Here is a 23534-nt window from a genome sequence, read left to right as displayed (position 1 = left end):
AACCTACCATTATACAAAACTGAATAACTTTCTGAACAATTTTCTAGTTATATTGAAAAGTCTAAAAAAAAATAGAAATAATAATAAATTTATATTATCAAAACAGTCTGATGTAGCTGAGCATCTACACAGGTGTCCTTTTTTCCATTTTATTATGTGCGTCCATGCAAAAGGGGAATGATTTTTTACTCGAAATAATAATTATAATACGAAGAGCCTAATTTTGTACAAGTGGGTGGCCCATGTAAAAGTAGAAAGAGTTTTTTTTTTTTTTTTTTTTTTTGCCAAGAAGAGAAAACATGGTGATCATATTTTTTTTAACGAGTAACACATTGTGCTAGTTAGGTAGGTACTGACGACATTTGCCAGTATTACAGAATAAATCGATTACAAGTTAAGTGTATGTCTTAATGCATCTTGGACGCGAAATGAAGAGTGAAAAGTTTCTAAAGTGGGCTCCTTACTGAAAAAAGAAATAAAAACTTCTGTTCACAAAAGCGTCACAAGGTGCAAGACGGAAAGGCTCTTCTGTTTATTTATTTATTTAATACAGCGGTGGGATAGAAATGGTTAACAATACTTTAGCAAAAAATGAAACTAAAAGAAAAAAAAAACCTTTTGTGAAGGAATCAATAAACCGGATTTTCTTCTTCTTCTTTGACGTTTAATGGCGGTTAGCAAACCAGCTTTGGTGAATATTCAGCCAACTACTGGGATGGAGTGTGAGGCATTGATATCAGAAATTTTAAGAACATTTTAATCAGAAATTATTATTTTTATTATTTATTTTTATTATTATTATTATTATTATTAAACCGGCTCTTTGAACAGAGAAGGAGAAATGAATCACTTTCCACCTTCCGGGATCTCTTGCATGCGTCTATGCTTGCATGTCATGGAAACGTCCTGACCAATCAGCTTGTGGGAAAAAACGAGGGCAAGAGCAACGGCGCCCATGTGTTTCATCAGCCTAGTCTCTCTGAGGAAGAACCGGTAACTCTCCCATCTCAACCAATATCTACCACATCAAGCATCTTTTACAGGTATTACTAGTTATGTGTGACTTGTTTCGGCTTTTAATATGTTTAATTATTTGATTAGAATACGCCTTATTCGGCTATCTGTCCAAATATCAAATCAACAGCTCTTCCTGCTGTATTCGCTTTACAGCTGCAATAAGTGTACTTTAATGTAAGAAACGAACAACTTAACATAAATATGTGCTGCATTTACAAACGTCCATTGATTCTGTAACGTTACGAAGATTATGCTGTTTTCCTGTTCAAGCCAGCCACGTGTGGACCGGTTTGACCAGTCAAATAGGCTATATTAGTTTATTGTTTACAGGAAATAAGCATTTATGACAATATTAAGCACGAATGCTGATGAAACTAATTCAATAAAGCTGCTGTTGTTAATCATTAGCGGCTAACGCTGGCAGCTGTTACTTTTCAAAGAATGAAGGAAGCGTCAATGTGACTTAGTGGCAAAATATATTGAAAGTTATTATTTATTTATTTTTGTTTGTGTAGTGCTGCTGCTAAAAGCAGCTTCTCATAGTACAGACAGTGGATTTACTTGAAAATAATTGTCAAAGCATTGTGAACTGTATTTTTGTAATATTTACAAAGGGAAATATAAATGCATGTATGTGTGTGTGTGTTTAAAGTAAAAGAATAAATAAGAATAGATCTGAACTAATCAGGCTGGTATTTCTGGTGTGTATTATCTGTGGGTACATCGCTGCCAGTCGTGTCAATCACTGTTAGGCAGTTTGACAGAAGTTCCCGTCCCATTAAAAGATCGCCAAATCATCAAGTCGGGTTTCAAGGTGTAACAAAAATACCAAGCAGCAACCTCCCGCTCTCTCTTCTGGTAAAACCCACAAGGAAGTGACTAAAACTGCATTTCATTGATTGGCCGCTAGAGTAGAGGCTGGGCCCAAAAGGTAGTCAGTCCCATTGCCCAACTCTACAGCAGAAAAAAATGTTAACAGCCTTTTACAGATAAAAGTGGTTCCCTTTTGATATGTCATTCATACTGCGTATGGGAAAAGCTCATTTTTTCCTCAATGCTGAAGCCTTTTTTCAATAGCTCAGTGCAACTGCACTGCTATTGGTTTAATCTGTTAAACTTTTTAAACCAATGACGGCACTGCATAGCTGCGCGAGCCTGTGGCGATGAAGTGTGCCAAAGCCTGCCAAAATGGGCGGGGCGAATGGCTATATAAGCAGGCAAATCGCCAGTGGATTTCAGATCTCTGTCCTTCAGGGAAGCCTTCATTTCACTTCACTGGATCCCGTTTGTTGAAAGCCTTCGCTTGGAACGAGCTCTCACCGTCACTCTCTAGCATCCAGGCGCTTTCCACGAAAGCCCCATGAGGTGTGTTGTGGTGGTGGCGCAGTGGATAAGAAATCCACTGAAATCCACCGGGTTCAAATCCACTGTGAGACACCAATCTGTCCCTGAGCAAGACACTTAACCCCTAGGTGCTCCAGAGGTGTGCGACCTCTGACATATATAGCAATTGTAAGTCGCTTTGGACAGAAGCGTCAGCTAAATGAATAAATGTAAATGTAAATGACAATCTGGCATCCACAGCCAGAACTATGTGCTCTGCACCTATGGTTCCTCAATGGGAGCCTTTAAGCCATTGCTCAGGTGAGAGCCCCATCTACAAGATGCCTCTATGCCCAGAATTGGTCGGTCTTCGTTGACTGGTGCTCAGCACGAAACGAAGTCCCTGTTGAGTGTGACATATCTCCAATACTCCAATTTATCCAGGAGCGTCTGGACAAGGGTCTCACCCCTTCCATGCTCAAGGTGTACGTAGCAGCCATTGCAGCATGCTTCTATCGCTGGCCAATCAGTTGGTCGAAACAGCCTCATCGTGCGATTCCTGAGAGTTTCTAGGCAGTTGAACCCCTATATCCTCTCACTGTTCCCGCTTGGGACCTTTTCACGGTCATCAAAGCATTCAAAGGGACTCCCTTTGAGCTGCTGCGTTTAGCAGACCTTATGCTCAACCGCTCTGATACTTGCTTGTCATTTTAAAACATAGGCATGGCTACATCCCTAAAGTGCTCTCGACCCTGTTCAGAGCACAGGTCATTTCCCTCTCAGCGCTGCCTCCTTTGTCAGGCGAGCGAGAGCTGGAATTACTCTGCCTAGTGAGGAAAAAAGGAGCTTTTCCCATACGCAGTACGTGGATTGCCGCTTCTGTCACCGCCGTCGAGCTAGGTGGGCATGGTTTCAGCAAACAGGTCCTGCCTATTTGCCCATTTTCGAAAAACACACTTTGGAAACCTATGGGTGACGTCAAGGACCATATTCCATGTTTTTATATGGTCTATGAAAAATACAGGGACTGAATGCCCAATGAGCAATCAGTTTCATGATTTGAATTAGACATGCTTTTTGATGAATAAAGTTTAATTTAACCATAAAAATGGCTCCATTTGCTTGTTTATATACTCTGATTGGTGAAGATTCTCTGCAGAATCGTGGGTAATGTAGTTGTTTAACAGCATGTAATTCTGCTGTTAAACAATTATCTAAAAAAAGAAGTAAGTTTAAATAAGGCCTGGTGATGGCTTCAGCAGAAGCATATACCATCTATGAACAACCTTTCAGCAAGTTGGTCTTTACTGGTTTAAAAGTTATTTTAAAAAATCAGTTTCTTTAAGAAGAAAATGAATAAAAATTTTACTTCAGAAAACAGATTTTAGCACTAAAGCACCTCTTACCTATTTAGAGACTCTTATCCAATAAACATCAGTTTGTGCTCAACCTAAATGAAGTTAAAGAATATTGTTAGTGTACGTCCATTACACGCATACAAAAACCATGGTACTCTTGTGGTCGTTAATTTGTGTGTTGAAATATTTGGACATGATTACTTTTGGTAATAATTGGTTTAACACATTTTATGTTTTTATTAATCCGCAGCATCAGAATGTGTGGTATATGGGCCTTGTTTGGTAGTGATGAGTGCCTTTCAGTTCAGTGCACCAATGCCATGAAAATCGCTCATCGCGGTCCAGACGCTTTCCGCTTTGAGAATGTCAACGGTTTCACCAACTGCTGCTTCGGGTTTCACCGCCTCGCTATCGTGGACCAGCTGTACGGCATGCAGCCTCTGCGAGTCAAGAAGTTCCCCTACCTTTGGTTATGTTACAACGGTGAGATCTACAACCACGTCACGGTAAGTAGCTTATTGTTTTTGACTTTTCTGCATCATTTTTTGTTCTGCTTATCCATTCATAAATGCTGCTTCCACTTATGTGCCTGATAATGTAGTCTATAATTGAACATAAATTCTTTGAAGATTAAAAATGCAATCGGTTAAATTTTTAGGTAATATATTGTCATCTTTTTGATTACTTTTAGATTACTTAATATACTCCGACTACTTTTTGATTACTGAACATTTACTGAACAATTACATTTTCCGGACTATAATCTCACTTTTTTTCATAGTTTGGCTGGTCCTGCAACTTATAGTCAGGTGCGACTTATCAAAATTAATTTCACATGAACCAAGAGAAAACATTACCGTCTCCAGCCGCCCTCTCGCAGCTGTAGTTGGTAATGTTTTCTCTTGGTTCTTGGTTCTGAATAAATGCGATTTATAGTCCAGTGCGACTTAGAGTCCGAAAAATACGATACTTTTAGATTACTTAATATACTGACAACTTTTTTTATTACAATTAGATTACTTAATATACTCTACTTTTTGATTACTTTTAGATTACTCAGGCTAATTTGATTATTTAATATACTCTGACAACTTTTTGATTACTTTTAGATTATTTAATATACCCTTTCTACTTTTTGATTACTTTTAGTTTACCTTTAACCAAACTTGATAATCACATTGATTTGAATAGGGTTATTTTATAGTGTATTGATATAAAATACAAAGAGAAAGAAAATATATTCCATTCTTTATCAATAACATGAATTGCATTAAACGTCACAAACCCAAGTTTGTGACTTAATTGAAACTTGATAATCAAATCTTAAATCTTTTTAAATCTTAAAAATCTAAAATAATCAAAATAAAACACTTACTAATGAAGATTAAATATTTATCTTATTTATGCCGTGTGCCCTCTCAATTTTCTGTATAATTACAGCTACCTGAGAGCAAGCCTGTGTGTACGGTTTCATAAATCTTGAGGAGTTTCCGAACGTTTATGAGAGAAAGAAAATGGAAAAGACAAAAAAGAATCTGAATTATGAATAATTTACTGACATTTTTTCATAATGTCTTAATAAAGTCATAATGTAATCAATAAAAAAGTAACTCAAGTCGGATTATGAATATAAAAAAAAGTCAGTTAAATTACAGAAGTAACATTTTTTTTAAATCTGGTTATGTAATCCAGATGACATCAGTTACTTCCTCTTATATGCCTTCATGGTTTACTGTAATATCTGTTGTCCAATCTTATCTTTCCAGCTGAAGAACCAGTTTGAGTTTGAGTATCAGACTAAAGTCGATGGCGAGATCCTTCTGCACCTGTACGAGCGCTTTGGAATCGAGAAGATGGCCTCCATGCTGGATGGCGTGTTCGCCTTCATCTTGTTGGACACTGCTAACAGGAAGGTTTTCTTGGGCAGAGACACATACGGCGTGAGACCTCTGTTCAGACTGCTCACCGACGACGGCTTCCTAGCGGTCAGTTCTGAGGCCAAAGGTATGGAGAATCATAACTAATGTTTTTGCTCACTTTGAGCACACTGGATTACAGAATAGGATTTTAACAGTATTTCTTTTGATTTAATCCAAACAGGTTTGCTAGATGTCAAAACCTCCATGTCCACTCCTGCAAAGATCACGCCCTTCCTACCGGGACACTTTGAGGTGTTTGACTTGAAGCTCACTGGAAAAGTGCAGTCTGTTCAGATGGATCGCTTCCACTGCTGCACAGAAGAACCCAAACATGCTGCCTATAACACCCTGGAGGGCCTTGGCACAGGTAGATGCCATATTCAGCTTAGTAGTAGTTCATAATACATTACTTTTTTTTTGTCATGTTTTAAGCAGTTAGATCATTTTTTAGGACAAACTGGAATAAATACCCTTTTTTTTAACCCTATTTCACCAAATAGTAATTAGGCTTAGTAATACGTTTTTTTGAAAATCTATTAAGTGTCTAAATACTTAGGTTTCTGTTTCGTTAGAGCTGTAGTCATAAGTATTTAGACACTCGTGTGACACTTAAACGTGTGGCAATATCATTGCATTAGATAACAAAATATCGATATTAAATGCCGTCTGCTGCTGGAGCTTTTCTCAAAACAAAATATCAAACAAAAGTTATGACATTTAGACAATTTTGGCATGATTTTAAGTCCGTAAATACTTCTTATTTCCAGTTCTGTGTCTGATTCAGACCTTTTCAATAAAATGAAATGTAAAAATAAATAAATTGCACATTTTTTTTTAAAATACAAAGTGATACAAAATAATACTTAAAAACAATAAATAAATAATTAAAATAGTGGTATAATAAAATTAGAAATTAAAATTAGGTGATGCAATAAAAGCTAATCACACAAAGTATGATTAGAATAATATAAAGAGAAAATAAATAACTATATAGCAAATCTCAACTGCCTGATGTTTTTGCCTAGCTCTTTATATAAAGTTACATACAGTACACACAAACGGTGATATACTATATAGCAAATCTCAAATTCTTGATTGATTGTATCGTCACAAAATTCTAGAAATGTAATAGAATTTACACAAAATGTAAACCAAGTTATTTCCAATTCTAATATACTAAATGAAGATAATGCATGAAAAAAACACCACCATCTACTTCACTGTCAGTCTAAACTAAAGAGAAATGAAAATCTATCTTTTCATCAGGCTTTGAACTGGAGACGGTCAAGAGCAACATTAGGATCCTGTTTGAAGATGCGGTGAGGAAACGCTTGATGGCTCACAGAAGAATCGGCTGCCTGCTCTCAGGTGCTTTGTGCTCACTCTTTGATTTACTGCTTTAGTTACCAGTACTCTGGATCATTTTCTCACACTGAGCCTGTCCATGATGGGTTTTTTCCCAGGTGGTCTCGATTCAAGTCTGGTTGCTGCTACACTTGTGAAACTGGCCAATGAAGAGCATCTGCCGTATCCCATTCAGACCTTTTCCATCGGTGCAGAAGACAGTCCAGATGTTGCTGCTGCTCGCAAGGTCAGTCACACGGAGCATGAAGCATGTCCAGTGCACTTAACCGCTCCATAGTCTGAACAGCTTGTTTTGTGAGTATAAGAAAGGTTAAACCATTAGAGACACAATCTACGGTGTGAGATTTAGATGTTTGATTGAAACTTATCTAAAATAATAACCTTCCATGAAAGTAGGACGTCTTAAACTCATCAGATGTGAAAAAGTTTCAATCTAGTTCGGTAAAAATATTTTTAAATGAACCAATTTTGTTTATTAGAAGCATTGTCGCACATTTCGTATGCAACCTTCATTACAACATTCCTCAAAATTGTGACATTAAAGATGTGAAATTTATTTGACAGGAATACGATTATTCTCTTTTTTTAGTTTTTTATACATAATTGACAGTGGATTTATCAAGCTTAAAATTCAACCTAAATTATTGTTAATAAATATAAGAGAAAATAAAGTACCTTTAGTTTAAGTTGTAATTGTTTACATGTTATTACTGCATAAAATGTATTAAGTACAAGTTGATTTCAAAATGCACCTACAATTTTTGCACTGTGTTTTTCAGCTGAATGAAAAACTATTTTTCACGATATATTTCATCATTGAGGATTTCTTTAAAAAAAAATCTTCTCGTTCTCGTGAACCAAGTCTCGTGTCTCACTCGTCTCGTGGGATGAGTGTCTCATCACACCCCCTAGTCCCAGAGAAGGGTATGAATACTTATGCAGTGAAGATTGTTGCTTTTTGGGGGGGGGGGTTTCACACATTTGCCAAGATATTAAAAAAAAACATTTTTTGCTTTACCGTTTGGAGTGTAGATATATGTGGGAAATTAGTATTTTTAAAGTGGTTGAACATATGGCAGCAACATAAAACATGGAAATAAAAATACCTCACGCAGGTATGAATACTTTCGCAAGGCACTGTGTGTGTATATAAGTTATGTATGTGTGCATGTGTGTAGAATATCAGGCCTGTATTGTGCCGTGTTTATGTGAACAGTAGCAGATATGTAATGTCTAGTGTTGTGTGGCAGGTGGCAGCACACATTGGCAGTGAACACCATGAAGTGAACTTCACACCTGAGGAAGGGATCCGTGCGCTGGAGGAAGTCATCGTTCACTTGGAGAGTTATGACATCACCACTGTGCGTGCTTCTGTCGGTGGGTACACAAGTTCATCATAATAAAAGAAAAAATTGTTTCTTGTTGCACAGAAAGTGTAGGTGGACTTGCATGACAAAGCTTGACACCTGGGGGTTATTTGATCTGAACTGAAATGACCGAGCAATGTCACTTTAGAATCTGAACTCATAGCCACTAGATGGCAGCAGTGCTATGCAAAACTAAAATAAAAGGATGTGGTCTGTTTGTCCGCAGGAATGTACCTGATCTCAAAGTACATCCGTGAGAAGACCGACAGCGTTGTGATTTTCTCAGGTGAAGGTTCGGATGAACTGACACAAGGATACATCTACTTTCATAAGGTACATGTTATTGCATGATCATCTTAAATGTGTTTACAGTAGAGTACTTGGGTGTGAACTGTGAACCGAATGTGATGTTTTGGGACAATTCATTGCATTTGCAATTACATGAAATTGTATTATAGTTTCAAATTTTGCTATTTGCATTGCTTGGCTCACTTAAGTACATCTTTCTATGCGATTTCATAAATACTTTAATGTCTTTTCTATTAAAACTTGTAATTTCACCTTTGTAAGAATGAAGTTGGAGTTTTGTACATTTAAAATATTAACTTGTAAATATTGCTAAATGTAATATTAAAAAACAGTGCTTTGTCATGTTAGTCATTGTCAGAAAAGTGTACTTGTTACTTAAGAGCATTAACACATTGATTTAAGATGTACTTTAACACTTCAGTCATTACTATAGTGCATTTTTAAATATCTAAGTGTTATAATAAATAGTCTTTAAAGTAAAAAAAAATAAGTACACTTAAGTGGCCTTTTATTTAATGAATATTACTGTATTGGCCGTGAGTAGAGTGTTTATTTATTTTAGTGTTTAAGATTGAAGTACACATTCAGTACAATGTTTGGACTTCAATGTTCAGTATATGAGTCTTTGGTGCTGTATTTTGTGATGGTTGTGCTTTTAACAGAGCGTTTGTCTGTCGTCTCTTTGTAATCAGGCGCCATCACCTAAAGCAGCGGCAGAGGACAGTGTGCGTCTGCTGAAAGAGCTTTATCTGTTTGACGCGCTGAGAGCGGACCGAACCACAGCCGCACACGGGTAAGACCACATGCCCCTTACCCTCTCTTCCCACACACAAATTGGTAATTGGTCTTTTTATATATATGTGTCACTACAAACTTTTTTTCAAATCTTCCATAGACTGGAGTTGAGAGTGCCTTTCCTGGACCATAGGTTCACCGCATACTTCCTCTCTCTGCCTGAAGAGATGAGAGTGCCTAAGGTGGGTTTCCCTGACACCGCACCTTCAGTGATTTATCCTCTGATGCTCCTGTCAGCTCCTGTCAGTGCTGCAGCTGCTCTTCCCAATCCTAATTTAATTCTTGGTTGGGATTCTAAAAACCGTTAAGCCTGTAAAGCTGGACTGATAAAGTAAAACATTCAGAATTTTTTTGGTTTGGTTTTTAGCTTTTTTAGAATCAGCTTTTGGGCAGAATTATTATTATTATTATTATTTTTTTTTTTTTTCAGAAATGGAACTGCAATTGAACATTTAGACAAAAAAAAAGAAAGGGGGAGGGGCACTTCAGTTTCATTCAGATTCCCAAACTGAGCAAAAATATGCCATTTGGTGCAGTTGCTAATAACCCCCCCCCCAAAAATGTAAATCAAATAATGTAAATCAAATTAGATCTTTATAATTGTATAACAAGCTTTTTGCATAAAATCAAATAAATGTCACTCTACGTCTATAAGAAATTTAAAGGCTTAGTTTTATTATTATTATTATTTTGATAAGATGCTTCAGTCCAGTAAGTGTTCATCTTGAAATATTTATAGTTATTCTTGCGTCCAGTTTTAAAGTATATATCTGTAAAGATTTCACATCAAATACACATGAACCACAACCTGAACAATTATTCCAGAAGGCCTTTTACATGCAAGTGAAAATGATCAAGCAGACAACAGAAGTTTTGATCATGATTATGAGTCTGTTAGATATGATGTATTATGGTTTAATATGAGCAATAGTAATTGGTGTTATATTTTCAACATTCACATTAATGATTTCTGTAACCTGATTGGAGACCTTGTTTGACTGGAGCAGGATGGTGTGGAGAAGCATCTCTTGAGGGAATCGTTTAAAGGGTTGGACCTCATCCCAGATGAGATCCTCTGGAGGAGGAAGGAGGCCTTCAGTGACGGGATGACCTCCATGAAGAAATCCTGGTACGCCAGTCTGCAGGAGCACATCGAGACTGAGGTACTGCATATGACACGGAGCGCATTAAAGCCTCTTCCCTGTCACCTCGTCCTTTAATTTTTCTTTTCTCCTTCAGGTGAATGACTCTCAGTTGGAGAAGGCTAAGTCACGGTTCCCTAAAAATCCTCCCACAACCAAAGAGGGCTACTTCATAAGGCAGATCTTTGAGAAGCATTACCCCGGCCGCTGTGAGTGGACGCCACATTACTGGATGCCCCGCTGGATCAAGGCCACGGACCCCTCGGCCAGAACCCTGTCCATCTACAAGCCTGATAAAGAAATGTCTGATACTTGTCTGATACCAACCAGACAACAAGCCTCAGTCCTTATCTAGGCATCTCACACATTCCCTACAGCATACAAACCTGCATTTTTCAAACCTTATTCACCATAAAATATCTTTTTTGCCTCACCTCTCTGTTTTATTTGACTAAACTATATATTTTTTCCCTTAGAGAACGGGTTTATTTTAGGTTCATTTTAGGTTCATTTTTTAACCCTCTGGAGTCTAAAGCACTATTCGGACGGGACTAGTTTTCTAAACTATGTTTGAGTTTCGATTCTTCCCACCTGACGTCTGTGATTTTCATGTACCAATTCAGATGGTACTAACATCTCCATGTTTATTACAGAGATGGGAGGGTCTGATTTGTTTATCTGGGCATCACAGAGATCACGTGCTCTGTATGCGTGCATTGTATTCATTCAGAATGACTGCCTTAGTATTATTACACAATAAATACTAAATGGCTAGTATAGCAAACCATGTTAATGTGTGGTTCCTTTAGTTTAACTTGTTTTCCTTTTTTATTTTATTAAATGTAATTAAAACATTATGTAACTGAGTACATAAATGAACGTGAGTAATCTTACCTGATGCTGATATTACAATAGACGGTATTAACAGTTTACGCGAACTTGTTCTTGATTTTATCATTTTATTTATTTATTTATTTGCCGCTAAGCAAATCTATCAAACATCCGCGCGGTAAGAGCATCTACGGTAATTCACGTTGGCCAAAACACACAAGGAGACGCGTTGTGAAATAAAATATCACCGGCAATCACAGACATTCGCATTCGGACGGGATTAGTTTTCTCAGAGGATCACTGAGTTTGATGAAAAACGGTAGGTAATTTGCTCTGGAATTATCACAGAGGTTGTGTGAGAAAAACACAGACGTGGCAGATTCGGACGGGATTAAAATCACCAAGTACGTCTGTGAAACGCAGATTTCTCTAACGACCCCTGTAAAACTAGTCCCGTCCGAATAGGGCTTAAGGGTATTTTTGGGGCCTGGAGAAGTTTTGTCATGCCCTGATATTTGTGCTTTTTTCAGTTTCTTATAAATATCTAAATGGGTAAAGTCTAATATCACTGTAATCAGCACAAACTGGGCTATAATAATATGTGAAATGCATGCATGTACATGATTGTATTTTTGAGAAAAAAAATGTTATACATGGTTGAATAAGGCAATAAAACACATACATAAAATTGGTTCCCGGGACTATTGAGAACTGGAGCTTGTAGCCTAGAATTTTTCTTTCTAAATTATGTGAAAATCATCTTGTTTACTCATTCACAGAAAACAATATATTGATTTAAATTTTCTAAGACACTTTTTGTTGGTAAAAGTCATATGGGAGTAGGCGTCAACTATCATAAATATCATTGTGATTTACACCTGAGAAGACAAAGCCCTGCATAATGAGCCTCTCATTCAACTGTGCCACTGTGAGGGAGGACTTACAAGAAAGAATGTGAGAACAAAATAAAAGTATATAATTTTATGTTTGTAGTTTATTAAGAATATATTTAATTATCCCACAACATAATTTAATATCCACTTGGGGAGCAGTTAAACAGTTTATTAGAACAATCAAAGCTGACTTTCAAACACATTTTTTGGCATCCTTACTTCAGTCACACAATCCTTCAGAAATCCTTTTAACAATCTTATTTTCTACCAAATAAACCCCATTTATTATCATCATCATTATTATTATTATTATTAATGTTGAAAAGAGCTGAGAATATTTTTCAGGGTTTTTTTAGGGGGAATAAATCGAAAGAACTGCATTGTTTTTACATTTGTTAGAGTTATCTCTATTTGTCACATTTATATTATTTACATCAAGCTTTTGAATGGTATAGTATTGTATATTGTTATTGAAACTTCATAATGTTTCACTTGATTATACATTTATTCAGGAATTATAGTTTGGAAAAAGTTTTTGGAAAAAGTCTGACTAGTAAAATGTTTACATTTTATGTGAAAACTAGTACAAATAAATAAAAAGAGACTTACTCATGTTTATGATCCCTGTTGAATAAAGTGCTTCATTCTTTTTTCTCAGGAAATCCTTTTCTAAAATCCTCAACCACATCACAACTTTTTGGGGTGAATTATGTCTTATTCTTCTCATCGCGAAGCAAACAGTAAAATAAAATAAAAACTTGAAGAACAGTCTCGCTGCTTTTTCTTCTGTGTGGGCGTATTCAAGCCGCGCGCTTCAGTTTGAATCTGAATAGCGCGTTCAGCACGGGGGCGTGGTCACATTAGATATAATGAGCGAGGATATGAAAAATAGACATCGCGTTGTTTTCATATGGATTACTTTATCTCAGAATATTTGTTAAAAGTAGACATTTCAGGCTTTCTATAGATATCTCTCTCATGTCTCTTCGTTGAGTATTCACGGAGTTACAGTTCATTTTAATGACGTGTTTGTACATGACGATCAGCGGAGACAAAGACTGCAAACAGCGCACTTTGTTTGTTATCTTTAATTTATAAGTGCACAAAGGTTCTTTGTTATTATGTCTGTATCCAAAAAAAACTAGACCCTTTACAGATTCGATTGATGTATTGCTCTTATCTGTACGATTAAAACTGAGAGTGTAATTTAAGTTCTTTTCTGGGTTATCAGGAGAAAATGACTCAAAACGCATGCGTTAATCGACTCGAAAGGGTTAAAAAGGTTGGAATGATGCTGTGTATTCAACTCATGAAATAGATTCAAAAGATAGAAATCGTGGTCTTCTCTGCTTTTTAGGCTTGCTTAATCTATTACACGCTTTCTTTTTCCCTTTAATAAATTGCACTGTAACTATAATTTACGAAGTTTTGTTACAAGAGTAAAAATTATGTCTTAATATTTTATTAAGTTCAGGTCAAAGGCACACAAAGCTTCTTACACATTTTGAAGGAGATTCCATATTCAGTTATCATATTAACTGCCATTCAAATGTGATAGAAGTAATATTGACAGATATTTAAACATTTGTGACAAAAATGCTTTAACAGTTCTCTGGAGTTTTGATTGCACCCAGTGGCTGTTTGTGGTATAACTGCCTAAATAAAATCTCTCAGGAACCTCAACTTTTTTTAATATCAACTTCAAATTTGGAACATAACTTTAGACGTAAGGCTTTCATTTTATAGCAATTTTGGATTCAAAATATTTAGAGATTTATTTTAAATAAAATGGTACAGTGCATTTTCTAAACCATACATTTTAACTTTTTGATATTTTGAAATGATTCCACTTCTGCAATAATCTGCAAATTGTAATAATTGTAATGTAATAATCTGCAAATTCTGTATGTGTAAATGAATTATAACAATTTAAGTTTGAATATTGCACTTTCACATCTATATTAAAAAAATGGCTGGGGCACTTAAAGCTGCGGTAGGGAACTTTTGACGCTCTAGCGGTTAATAAACAGAACTGCTTGCGTCTTGCGGAAGAACATCGTAGCCGGAACTACTTCTCTCTGTTTATGTCTATGAAGAATCACAAAGGTACTGGGTTACTCCGCCGCGGTGCCCCTGAAGCAATCTAAAATAGTCCGAATATAAACACTTATTATAGGTGCACCCTAGTGATTCAGGACAAGCTAAAAGCACAGTTTGGAAAATGGATTCATGGTGTACTCGCTTATTATATACATTTTTCTACATTTTGAACACAAACAAAGTTACGGACCGCAGCTCTGATTGGTTGTTTCTTAAAGGGAGCGAATGAATTTCTGTGAATTGCAATAGCTAGAGGAGCTTGATTTTTTTCACAGATTATCTGTCTCATATTCTACTGTCAGGACATAATGACAGGTTTAATAAATATGTAAAAAATATTTTTTTTTTTACAAAAGTTCCCTACTGCACCTTTAAGATATAAATACATTTTAAAATGTAATTCTATTCCTGTGATCAAAGCTGATCAGTTTACTCCAGTCTTCAGAGTCATGTGATCTTTCACAAATCATTATAATACGCTGATTTGCTGCTCAAGAAACATTAATTATCATCAATGTTAGAAACTGCTAGTTATGCTGCTTCATATTTTTGGATTATTTTATGAGTGGAAAGATCAAAAGAACAGCATATATTTGAAATGTAAAAACTCATCAAATGGTAGTGTATAATGTAGTCCATAAACTATTAACACCGTGTTCCTGAACTATGCACTTATCCCTGGCACCTTAAGTGAAAGTCGCACATTAAAGGCTGTATCTGTTTCCATAGTCAGCCAGTTAATCTGTATTCCCAAGAGTTTAATGAATAGATCTGGTTAAATTATGGTTCACCCATAAATGGTGGATTAGTATTAAGATATAAAACTAAAACTGAGGGTTATAAAATTTGTTTTTATAATTTTTTTTACACTTTGTATGTTCTTTGGTTCACCATCACTTTAAACTGGCTTTAATTATTTTTACTATGAATTACAGTAAAGAACTGTGCATGTAGTCTGTACTCTGCAAGAAACTTTACCTTCATATACTGAACATTTTCAATTTAATTGGAGATTTTAATGTCCATCAAATGCTTAAAATTTTTCGCATTAAATGCTCTGGTGATGGTATAAATAAAGGCTTTCTTCAAAAAAGCAGTCATGATGTGTGTTTTATACTTCTTGCCTTCTTCGAAAGGATACTGTTAGCTGTTGAAATACTCCTAATGACCTGTAGGTTGTGTCACTCTAAGAGCGCCATACACCACTCATTCAACCATACAACAAGGAATTAAAAGTTCCACCAGTAAAGAAAATATTTTTAATATCAAGCTACAATCACACAGAGATATCAAGGTAGCAAAACCTTTGCTCGTACAGTAGCAGTGACAGGACATGACATCACGCCCGGCCTGGCGCTATTATATTATACAACATCATCAGTCATGGTGAAAACACAATGAGGCACTATGTATTGACACTGTCAGCACAAATCTCTGAGTATCTTAGAAGGGACACGTCTTTGCTTCAGTGCCCCACAACACCGGGAGAGATGTGACAGAAACAGGTTTGATCACATCTGGACCGTATTGAAACGGCTGATCCTTTTTAAATGACATAAATGAACTGCCACAGGTGCGAATCGGCCATATTAACACAATGTGAAACCATTTTTATTCCCAACCAGAATAAAAAAATCAAAATCAATGAATATCACAGAATGAAATGATCCTTTAGGAAGCGGATGTGACGATGATTTTTTTTTTTATCTGTTAACGCCTTTTGTCGTAGATCTGTACTGTTCCCCATTCATACGATTCTGTGAAGAGAGAAGGTCAAGACTGCAAACGGATCATCATAACACAATTTTAAATCACTACTTGTTTCATTATTAATGATTAAGCAGCTATCCTAAACCCTAATCTACAGCTTTGCAGTTCCTACCTGGCTCCTCTTGGCTCCTTTTACCCATCAGCCCCACAAAAGAATTGATTTTATGCCCTAAAAGACAAAAAAGAGAAAAATATCATATAGAGAGAGTATAAAATACTGTATATAGAGGGAGATATACATTGAAGTCCGGAGTACAGTCAAATTGATTTAATTTCTTTACAGTTGTTTTATTCTACTGTGAAAATGTAGTCCTTGAGGATCTGAGTCTCTAAAACTCTTAAGATTCCACATTTAATAAGCTGCAAAGATCAAGAATTTGTAAAGCTGAACATTTTCACTTTTGTCGATTTTTTATAAATCATATATGCATTGTATGCAGTAGTGTTCTTGGGGAGATCACTTACTTTTTCGTGTAATCTGTGCATTTGCTGTGGGGGCGGAAGAATGAAAGAGATGTGAGTTATAGGTCAAAATCAGTTTTATAAATTGCTGTGTTCTTGTTAAAACGTCTCAGAATCTGATTAGAATTTTTTGAGGCAAATCAGGTGAGTTATAGGAGTGCAGTCTTACCAGGGGAGCGTTTCCCCATCAGACCGATGAACTGATGAGGTCGGGGTTTCCTCGTCATACGTCTTATTATCTCTCTGAAGGGATCTGCCTGAAGCCACTCATCCTACAAAAGATGATTTGATTATTGAACATCAGAGCCCCGGCAGACAGATGCCACTCACTCTAGAAGATCACTGGGATACTTTTATACACAAACAGTATTTAATTAATCATCCCAATACAGAATTCACCCAATTTGATGATTTTCACCCCAATTTTGTACGCACAAAAATACTCAACAAGATACAGTAGTTGCAGAGATGCAGTTTATGAGCACAAAAAAGCATCAAAGCCATAAGTGCTTGGCTGTCTTCCAACCCACAATGTCAAATGGGAAACGTGCGCTCCATTCAAACAAGCAGTGAGAGCACTGACTAATTCAGCACTGGACAGCGACCTGTGCACATTTAGCTTGAGTCCTGACTCATTACACAGTGAAATCGAATTAAAACATCTTCCATGTCACATATATCACATAGCACCATAATTAAGGCTGTTCCTGCAAAACATTATCCCCCATATTTATTCACCTATCATTTATTTTTTATTGGTTGGTTACTAAATTATTGCTTTTTTGGTCATCCTAAATACTAAATGTGTGGCTATATCCTACCAAATCTATAATAACGATGTAAAATTATACGAACAAGCACTTAATAACTACATGGTGTTGGTCATAAGTATTACACAGTAGTTACAATGTAGTTACAATGTAATGGTTATTTTCCATTATCAACTCTATGAACCTGATATATAATAATAATAATTCAATTCAAGTTTATTTGTATAGCGATTTCATCCAATGCAAATTGTTAAAATTAATATTTATACATTATATTTAGTATTGGTTTAACATTGGTGACTATCGTAAGTTGATGTCCATATGGCAGAAATGTACCTTTATATGAAATATAACTAACATTATCGCAACTATTGATAACATATTAATATCAAGATGTTGTTGTTGTATAATTATTTATACATAATGTAATGTAAAGAGACTATAATATATATGCGTTTTTATTTTTATTTTGCTATGCCTACTAATAAAATGTCATTAAAACCAGCCCTAAAACTGTTAAACTCTCACATTAGATTTTATTACGTCTAAAAGACATGTTTAGATAACAGAAAAAAGATGAAAAACTCACCTGAACCTGGTTGCTGCCTGTCCAGTAATCAAGGTCTTCTTTTGGACCCAATTCTTCTCCAAAAACTTGGCACAAAACGAGAAAAATCACTATAGACGGTAAAAGAAATTTCATGTTGCGCCCAGTAACTTTCCTTTTCTCTTCCCAAAGCTCTTTAAAGTATAAATCGCAAGCTAAAGGTTGAGTATGTACTTTAGCACGGTGTTCTGTCAGCGGTGTGTGAACGCTTTTCCTGCGCAGATAACACACTTCTTCTCTGACAGCACTGACTCGCGCTCGAGGCTTTATAGAGAAGCTACAGGGAGGCGACAGGTTCCTTCCGACGCTTAAAATCGATAAAACAAATCAATGTATTAGTCAGATTGCTTTAAAACGCACAATGACGAATAGCACTGCTCTTTAATATTTTGCTCACATTCCTAGAGGAAGTCGGTAAAGTTGAAATGGTCGCTGTTTGGGCAGTCCGTGACTTTATTTACGTGCGCTGGTCGGACTGTAGACAGGTGACGTTATGATTGGCTCATTCCACGCAGGCTTTACGAAGTTCCGTCTGCACGCGAGCGAACATGAATGCGGATGACTCTGTTTTGCTGTTATCTTCAACAAGCATTTAATAAAAAAAAAAATTAATAAAAAAAAAAAAATGAATGCGGATGACTCGTTTAAGACAAAAAGGGAGGTGAGCAACTCTAGAAGGGTTTTGGAAATGTACAAATGAGAGGAACTAAACAACAGACGTTTGAAATACAGTATATATTTTTATATAAAGCATTGTGTGTTCTTAAAAGTACCCTCTTTCTTTTTAACAACACTTTTTTTGTCTGTGCAGCAGCCTTTTGAGATCAAACTATTCTTGATAATACACAAGCTCGTCAGATGCATAGAAGAACACACACACACACACACACAATTATTATCCTGTGGCATCAGGCTATAAAACCCCTTTTGGTTTCAATCAGGACCTTTATTTTTAAGAGTAGACTCGTGTTTCACACATCCCTTAAAGCTTGGGAACCCTTTTTAAAGCATCAAGAGGCTGTGTAGTCTGGGTTAAGTTCGTGTTTTTGATGAAAAGCATTGAGAGGACACTCAGAGGTGGATGACCCATGGAGGAAGTGGAGACATGGCTGTTTTCCATGAGAAAGGACTCTTGTCTCAGCGCACAACGAAACTATACAGCCCAAACAGCACTTCATACCTCGAGTGCCTTTATCAGCGACAATGATGTCTCTTTATTTAATCATGTGTTAATATCATATGCATATGTTTTTTCTTGCTTAAATTGCCTTGAACAAGTGAAACGACCCCAGCAGCATGAGGGTCGACTCGTGTATCCACAATGTGGTTTTGCACAATGTATTTGATTTTCATTTTTATTACTGCATTTTGTCCTGCAGCTTTTTGTACGACTGTTCAGATACCATTTGGAGCCAAATGTCCAAACAGCTGCTAAAAACATCACAGAAAATCTACAAATAATCCATGCTACTCCAGTCCATCAATTAATGTCCTGTGAACTGAAAAGCTGTGTGTTTGTAAGAAACAAATTCAACATTAAGGCATTTTAACCAAAAACCATCGTTTCTGGTCAAAATAGGAGTAATCCAATAAGGCTTCCTCCAGTGAAAAAGTACATCTGCTTTTGTCCTGTTTTTGCTTGGAAACTGTGCTTGAACTGTGCATATTTCTCTCCTTATTCAGGCTAGATGACTTTTTCACTGGAAGAAGTAAAAATATAGATGTATTTATTTTAGATGCTTTTAAGTTGTTTCTTGGAAACACACAGCTTTTCTCTTCACAAGTTTTTAACTGATGGACTGGAGTGGTGTAGATTGCTTGTGAATTATTGTGATGTTTTTATCAACTATTTGGACTCTCATTCTGGCGGCACCCATTCACTGCAGAGGATCCACTGGTGAGGACCCCCCCCCCCCCCCCAAATCTATTCTGATGAAGAAACAAACTCATCTATATCTTGGATGACCTGAGAGTGAGTAAATAATAATTTCTGGGTAAACTATTCCTTTAAATGCTGGGTTTTAATAAAAATGCATGCATTAGAAGTAAGACCACTCTCTGACTTCAAGATTAGAGATAATAGTACTAATGGTCAGTGTTCAACCCACAAGAGCAAAAGTATACTCATTTTTCTTTGGCCAATGGTAGGTTGCATTTTTGACTCTTCTGGCAATCTTACCAAAAATGTCAGAAGATTGCAGGCTAAATTACTCTGCTTGTGTTGTTAAAGCAGAATAAGAGGAACCATTTATTTCTTTTTATAAACACTATTTATATAGCACCTGTGATTTTAGCAATGCACAGCCATTATAAAAACAACCCATTTTTAAAGCACAGAACAGCTCCTAATATTCCACAAAAAACCCTCCAATATTCAGTGTCAATGTTTATTTCAGAGTCAGTCTAAATGATCCTGTGAGTGTTTGTGGAGAAAACAGGAAATGAGACACATTCCCTGGGTTTTTATATACAAAATATTTTATTGATTTCAAAGTATCCGAAAATGCAAAGCTGAATTTTCAGCATCACTCCAGTCTTCAGTGTCACATGATCCTTCAGTAATCAGTCTAATATGCTGATTTGATGCACAAGAAACATTTCTGATTATTATCAATGTTGAAAATAGTTGTGCTGCTTCATATATTTGTTTTTGATAAATAGAAAGTTCAAAAGGACAGTATTTATTGGCATTTATTTCCAAATTGATCTCATTTAATCAATTGAATGGATCCTTGCTGAATAAAAGTGTTAATTTATTAAATTATACAAACACACACAGACATGTACAGTATGCACCAGCCATTTGATTGGTATTATTCGTGTATTTTAATTTTTTTAAGAATGGGGTCCATGGTAGAGGCACAGCCCAACATTTAATTGAACATTATTATTTATTTTTAGTGAAAACACAGCACACTGTAATAAGTGCTACATCAAATATCGGCGAGCTGTAATGGCAGAAGTAAGGCCTGGTGCTTTAAATCATCTATTTGTACAAGCATTATTGCAGGTGTGCCATAATATGTGCAGGTTTTCCGTGTGTGGGAGGTCAGTTTGTTTTGTGTTCGAGTGAAGCTCTCGTAATCTGTCATTGATTTCTAGTCTTGTGTTCTGCTGTCGTACAGTAGGAATAAAGCACTGAATGAAACGAATAGGAAATGTTTCACCTTGAGGCTTGCAAGAAAGTCATATCACCAAGTTTTATGAACTGCAGCAGGTCAGATTTTGTCAATAGTTTTCTATTTTCCCTCCGTCAAAGCAAACGTCACAGTTCACAATATTAAATATTTTTGAGGTCATCGATCAAGACTTTAAAAGATCAAAATGCTTTTTTACTCGTATGCTTTTAGAGAACCATTATCATATCTTAAACCTTACTGCTTCCTGGCCTTATTCCAAGCACGGCTAAACATTTTCCATACTTTTTGAAATTGAAGTCTAATGATATTTTAGTTCCCAAGCGCTCGATGCACGTCCTGGTCCTTTACGCTAAAGAGTCTTCATGTCCAGACAGCTGGAGAGGATCTATGGCTGATACAAAATCTTGCTCCAATTTCTCTCAATATATGAAGTGAGCAATCGAGCTGTAAAGCAATTATAATCCAAACGTGCACTTTCTGTTTCGCCTCTAAAGAGCCACAATACACAGTCATTTCTTTTTATTTCTTCTTGGTATTTTTGTGTATGCCCCCTCTTCAGTTTCTTTTGACATATTTGCTTCTATAATTCATGTCTGTGTATTTTCAAACCCAGTACAACATTTCTGGCTTATCCTGGTTTTGAGTACTAATAATTCCCGTCATAAATCATATTGACTTCAAGATCATCTAGAGGCTTTTTGTATAATGATATAATTCATCTGTTTTCTTTCTAGTCGTCCTGTCCTTTTTAAAACTTAAAATAACCTTCCTCTCCGACTCAATCTTCTTTATTAGTGGTGCTTCCCATGGGAATTACTATGGCTGATTTAAAAAACCTAAACCCTGTAGAGTAAAATAAAATAAAAAAGTCTCAAAATCTTAAATGTGGCCTCAAATCATGTGGCTGTTTCTTTCTAAGCAATCATCCATGCAATTGTTTTGTTTGGCAGATGATAAACTGTGAAAGAAATTGAAGTAATATATTCTCTGTGGTACGTAGATATACATTCTGTTAATGAAGAACTACAACAAGTGTTTTTCCTGCATAAAATAAACATTATTGAGCACTCAAGCGCAGTCCCGAATGCTTGGCATTCAGTGGAAATACAGCAATTGGGCAAATGTGACTCCATCCGGTCTCCCCTGCACTGGAAAAGATGAGTCCTGTCCTGTCAATGGCCAACTAACTTCCCTCGTATTTTTCATGTCCTCTGGATGCTCTATTGAATTTCCCATTTCCATTCAGCAGAAGAGACACTCCCATTTAGAGTGACTTTAATTAAGGTAGTACACTTACGCTGCACTCCCGATGCGGACTGAATGGGACCGACCGTGCCAAGTGTAATGGGAGGGGGTTTGGCAGCGCTTGCAGTCACCCTAAACCATGTTTATTACTCCCTGACTGGAATACAGTGATGATGAGCCGCTGTAATGGAGCCTCACAAGTGCTTTTGTAGTAGAGAATTTGCCTTTGCTGTTCTGATCACTCCAAGGGTCAATGAGTGTCCACAGTAAACAAGGACAAAACTTTTACAAATCTAGTTGAAAACACGTCATGTATTTTCAAATGCACTCTTATGTTTTCATGTTGGTTTTAAAAAACGAATGCTATTTTGATAATCAAAAACTGTCATTGTCTGGTAAAACATGATAAATTTTCCCCTTCAACTTGTGTTGCCATATCTTAATCATTATTTACATATTAAGATTTTAAGTATATTTTGGCAACAACTTATTAATTCCATTGTATCCCATTAGCTGAACTTGACTTGAATACATCTTTATATGTAAGTAATTTTACAATTTCTAAATAAGGTTAAAGTGTACTACTGAATGAAGCATTTGTAGTAAACTAAAATATGCTTTGATGTAATTTCCTTTGAACTATGAATACTGTGTTTAAATATATAAAAAATTACACGTATGGAATAATCAAGTTGTAATTTAGAACATTTAAAATATATTACAATTTTAAATGTTAACTTTATTAACTAAAATATATAAATATATTAACATTTATAATATGTAAGGTTTTATCAAATAATACAATTAAATTATAAAGTACTTTACATGTTAGTCACAAATCAAAATAAGCACAACAAAATCTTATTGAAACGTAAACTTTTTAAAATTAATATTGACATTAAGTTTAGTTCTTTACATTGTATAAACTCCAAGTACAATTTATATATATATATATATATATATATATATATATATATATATATGTGTGTGTGTGTGTGTGTGTGTGTGTGTGTGTGTGTACATCATATATGTATGTATACAGTCAGAAACGATCTCTTGCAGCGCCGATTGCATTTTTCGTCATTTGATGTGACTCCAGCTGTAACCTCTGCAGAAGTAAA

The 23534-nt window shown here is 35.9% G+C and overlaps 2 protein-coding genes across 2 annotated transcripts; one reads left to right on the top strand and one right to left on the bottom strand.

Moving 5' to 3' along the window:
* The first annotated feature begins 879 nt into the window (after window positions 1-879).
* LOC127979257 (asparagine synthetase [glutamine-hydrolyzing]) lies at window positions 880-14002 on the top strand. Its single transcript, XM_052584581.1, has 13 exons — window positions 880-1043; window positions 3949-4204; window positions 5465-5702; window positions 5799-5984; window positions 6884-6985; window positions 7081-7208; window positions 8233-8359; window positions 8576-8682; window positions 9351-9451; window positions 9554-9635; window positions 10461-10616; window positions 10693-11100; window positions 13602-14002. The coding sequence occupies exons 1-12, from the start codon at window positions 883-885 to the stop codon at window positions 10948-10950; spliced, it is 1902 nt and encodes a 633-aa protein (XP_052440541.1). The 5' UTR covers window positions 880-882; the 3' UTR covers window positions 10951-11100; window positions 13602-14002.
* Window positions 14003-15655: 1653 nt separating this feature from the next.
* On the bottom strand, window positions 15656-18541 carry tac1 (tachykinin precursor 1). Its single transcript, XM_052584582.1, has 5 exons — window positions 18011-18541; window positions 16821-16923; window positions 16655-16678; window positions 16302-16358; window positions 15656-16176 (listed from the first exon to the last, which is right to left on the bottom strand). Exons 1-5 carry the CDS (start codon window positions 18122-18124, stop codon window positions 16130-16132), a joined length of 345 nt encoding a protein of 114 aa, XP_052440542.1. The 5' UTR covers window positions 18125-18541; the 3' UTR covers window positions 15656-16129.
* Window positions 18542-23534: the final 4993 nt, after the last annotated feature.

Source organism: Carassius gibelio, chromosome B19 (assembly GCF_023724105.1).
Source record: "Carassius gibelio isolate Cgi1373 ecotype wild population from Czech Republic chromosome B19, carGib1.2-hapl.c, whole genome shotgun sequence".
NCBI lineage: Eukaryota > Metazoa > Chordata > Actinopteri > Cypriniformes > Cyprinidae > Carassius > Carassius gibelio.
Note: the sequence above shows the minus strand (reverse complement) of the source record. Positions and strands in the feature narration are given on the sequence as shown.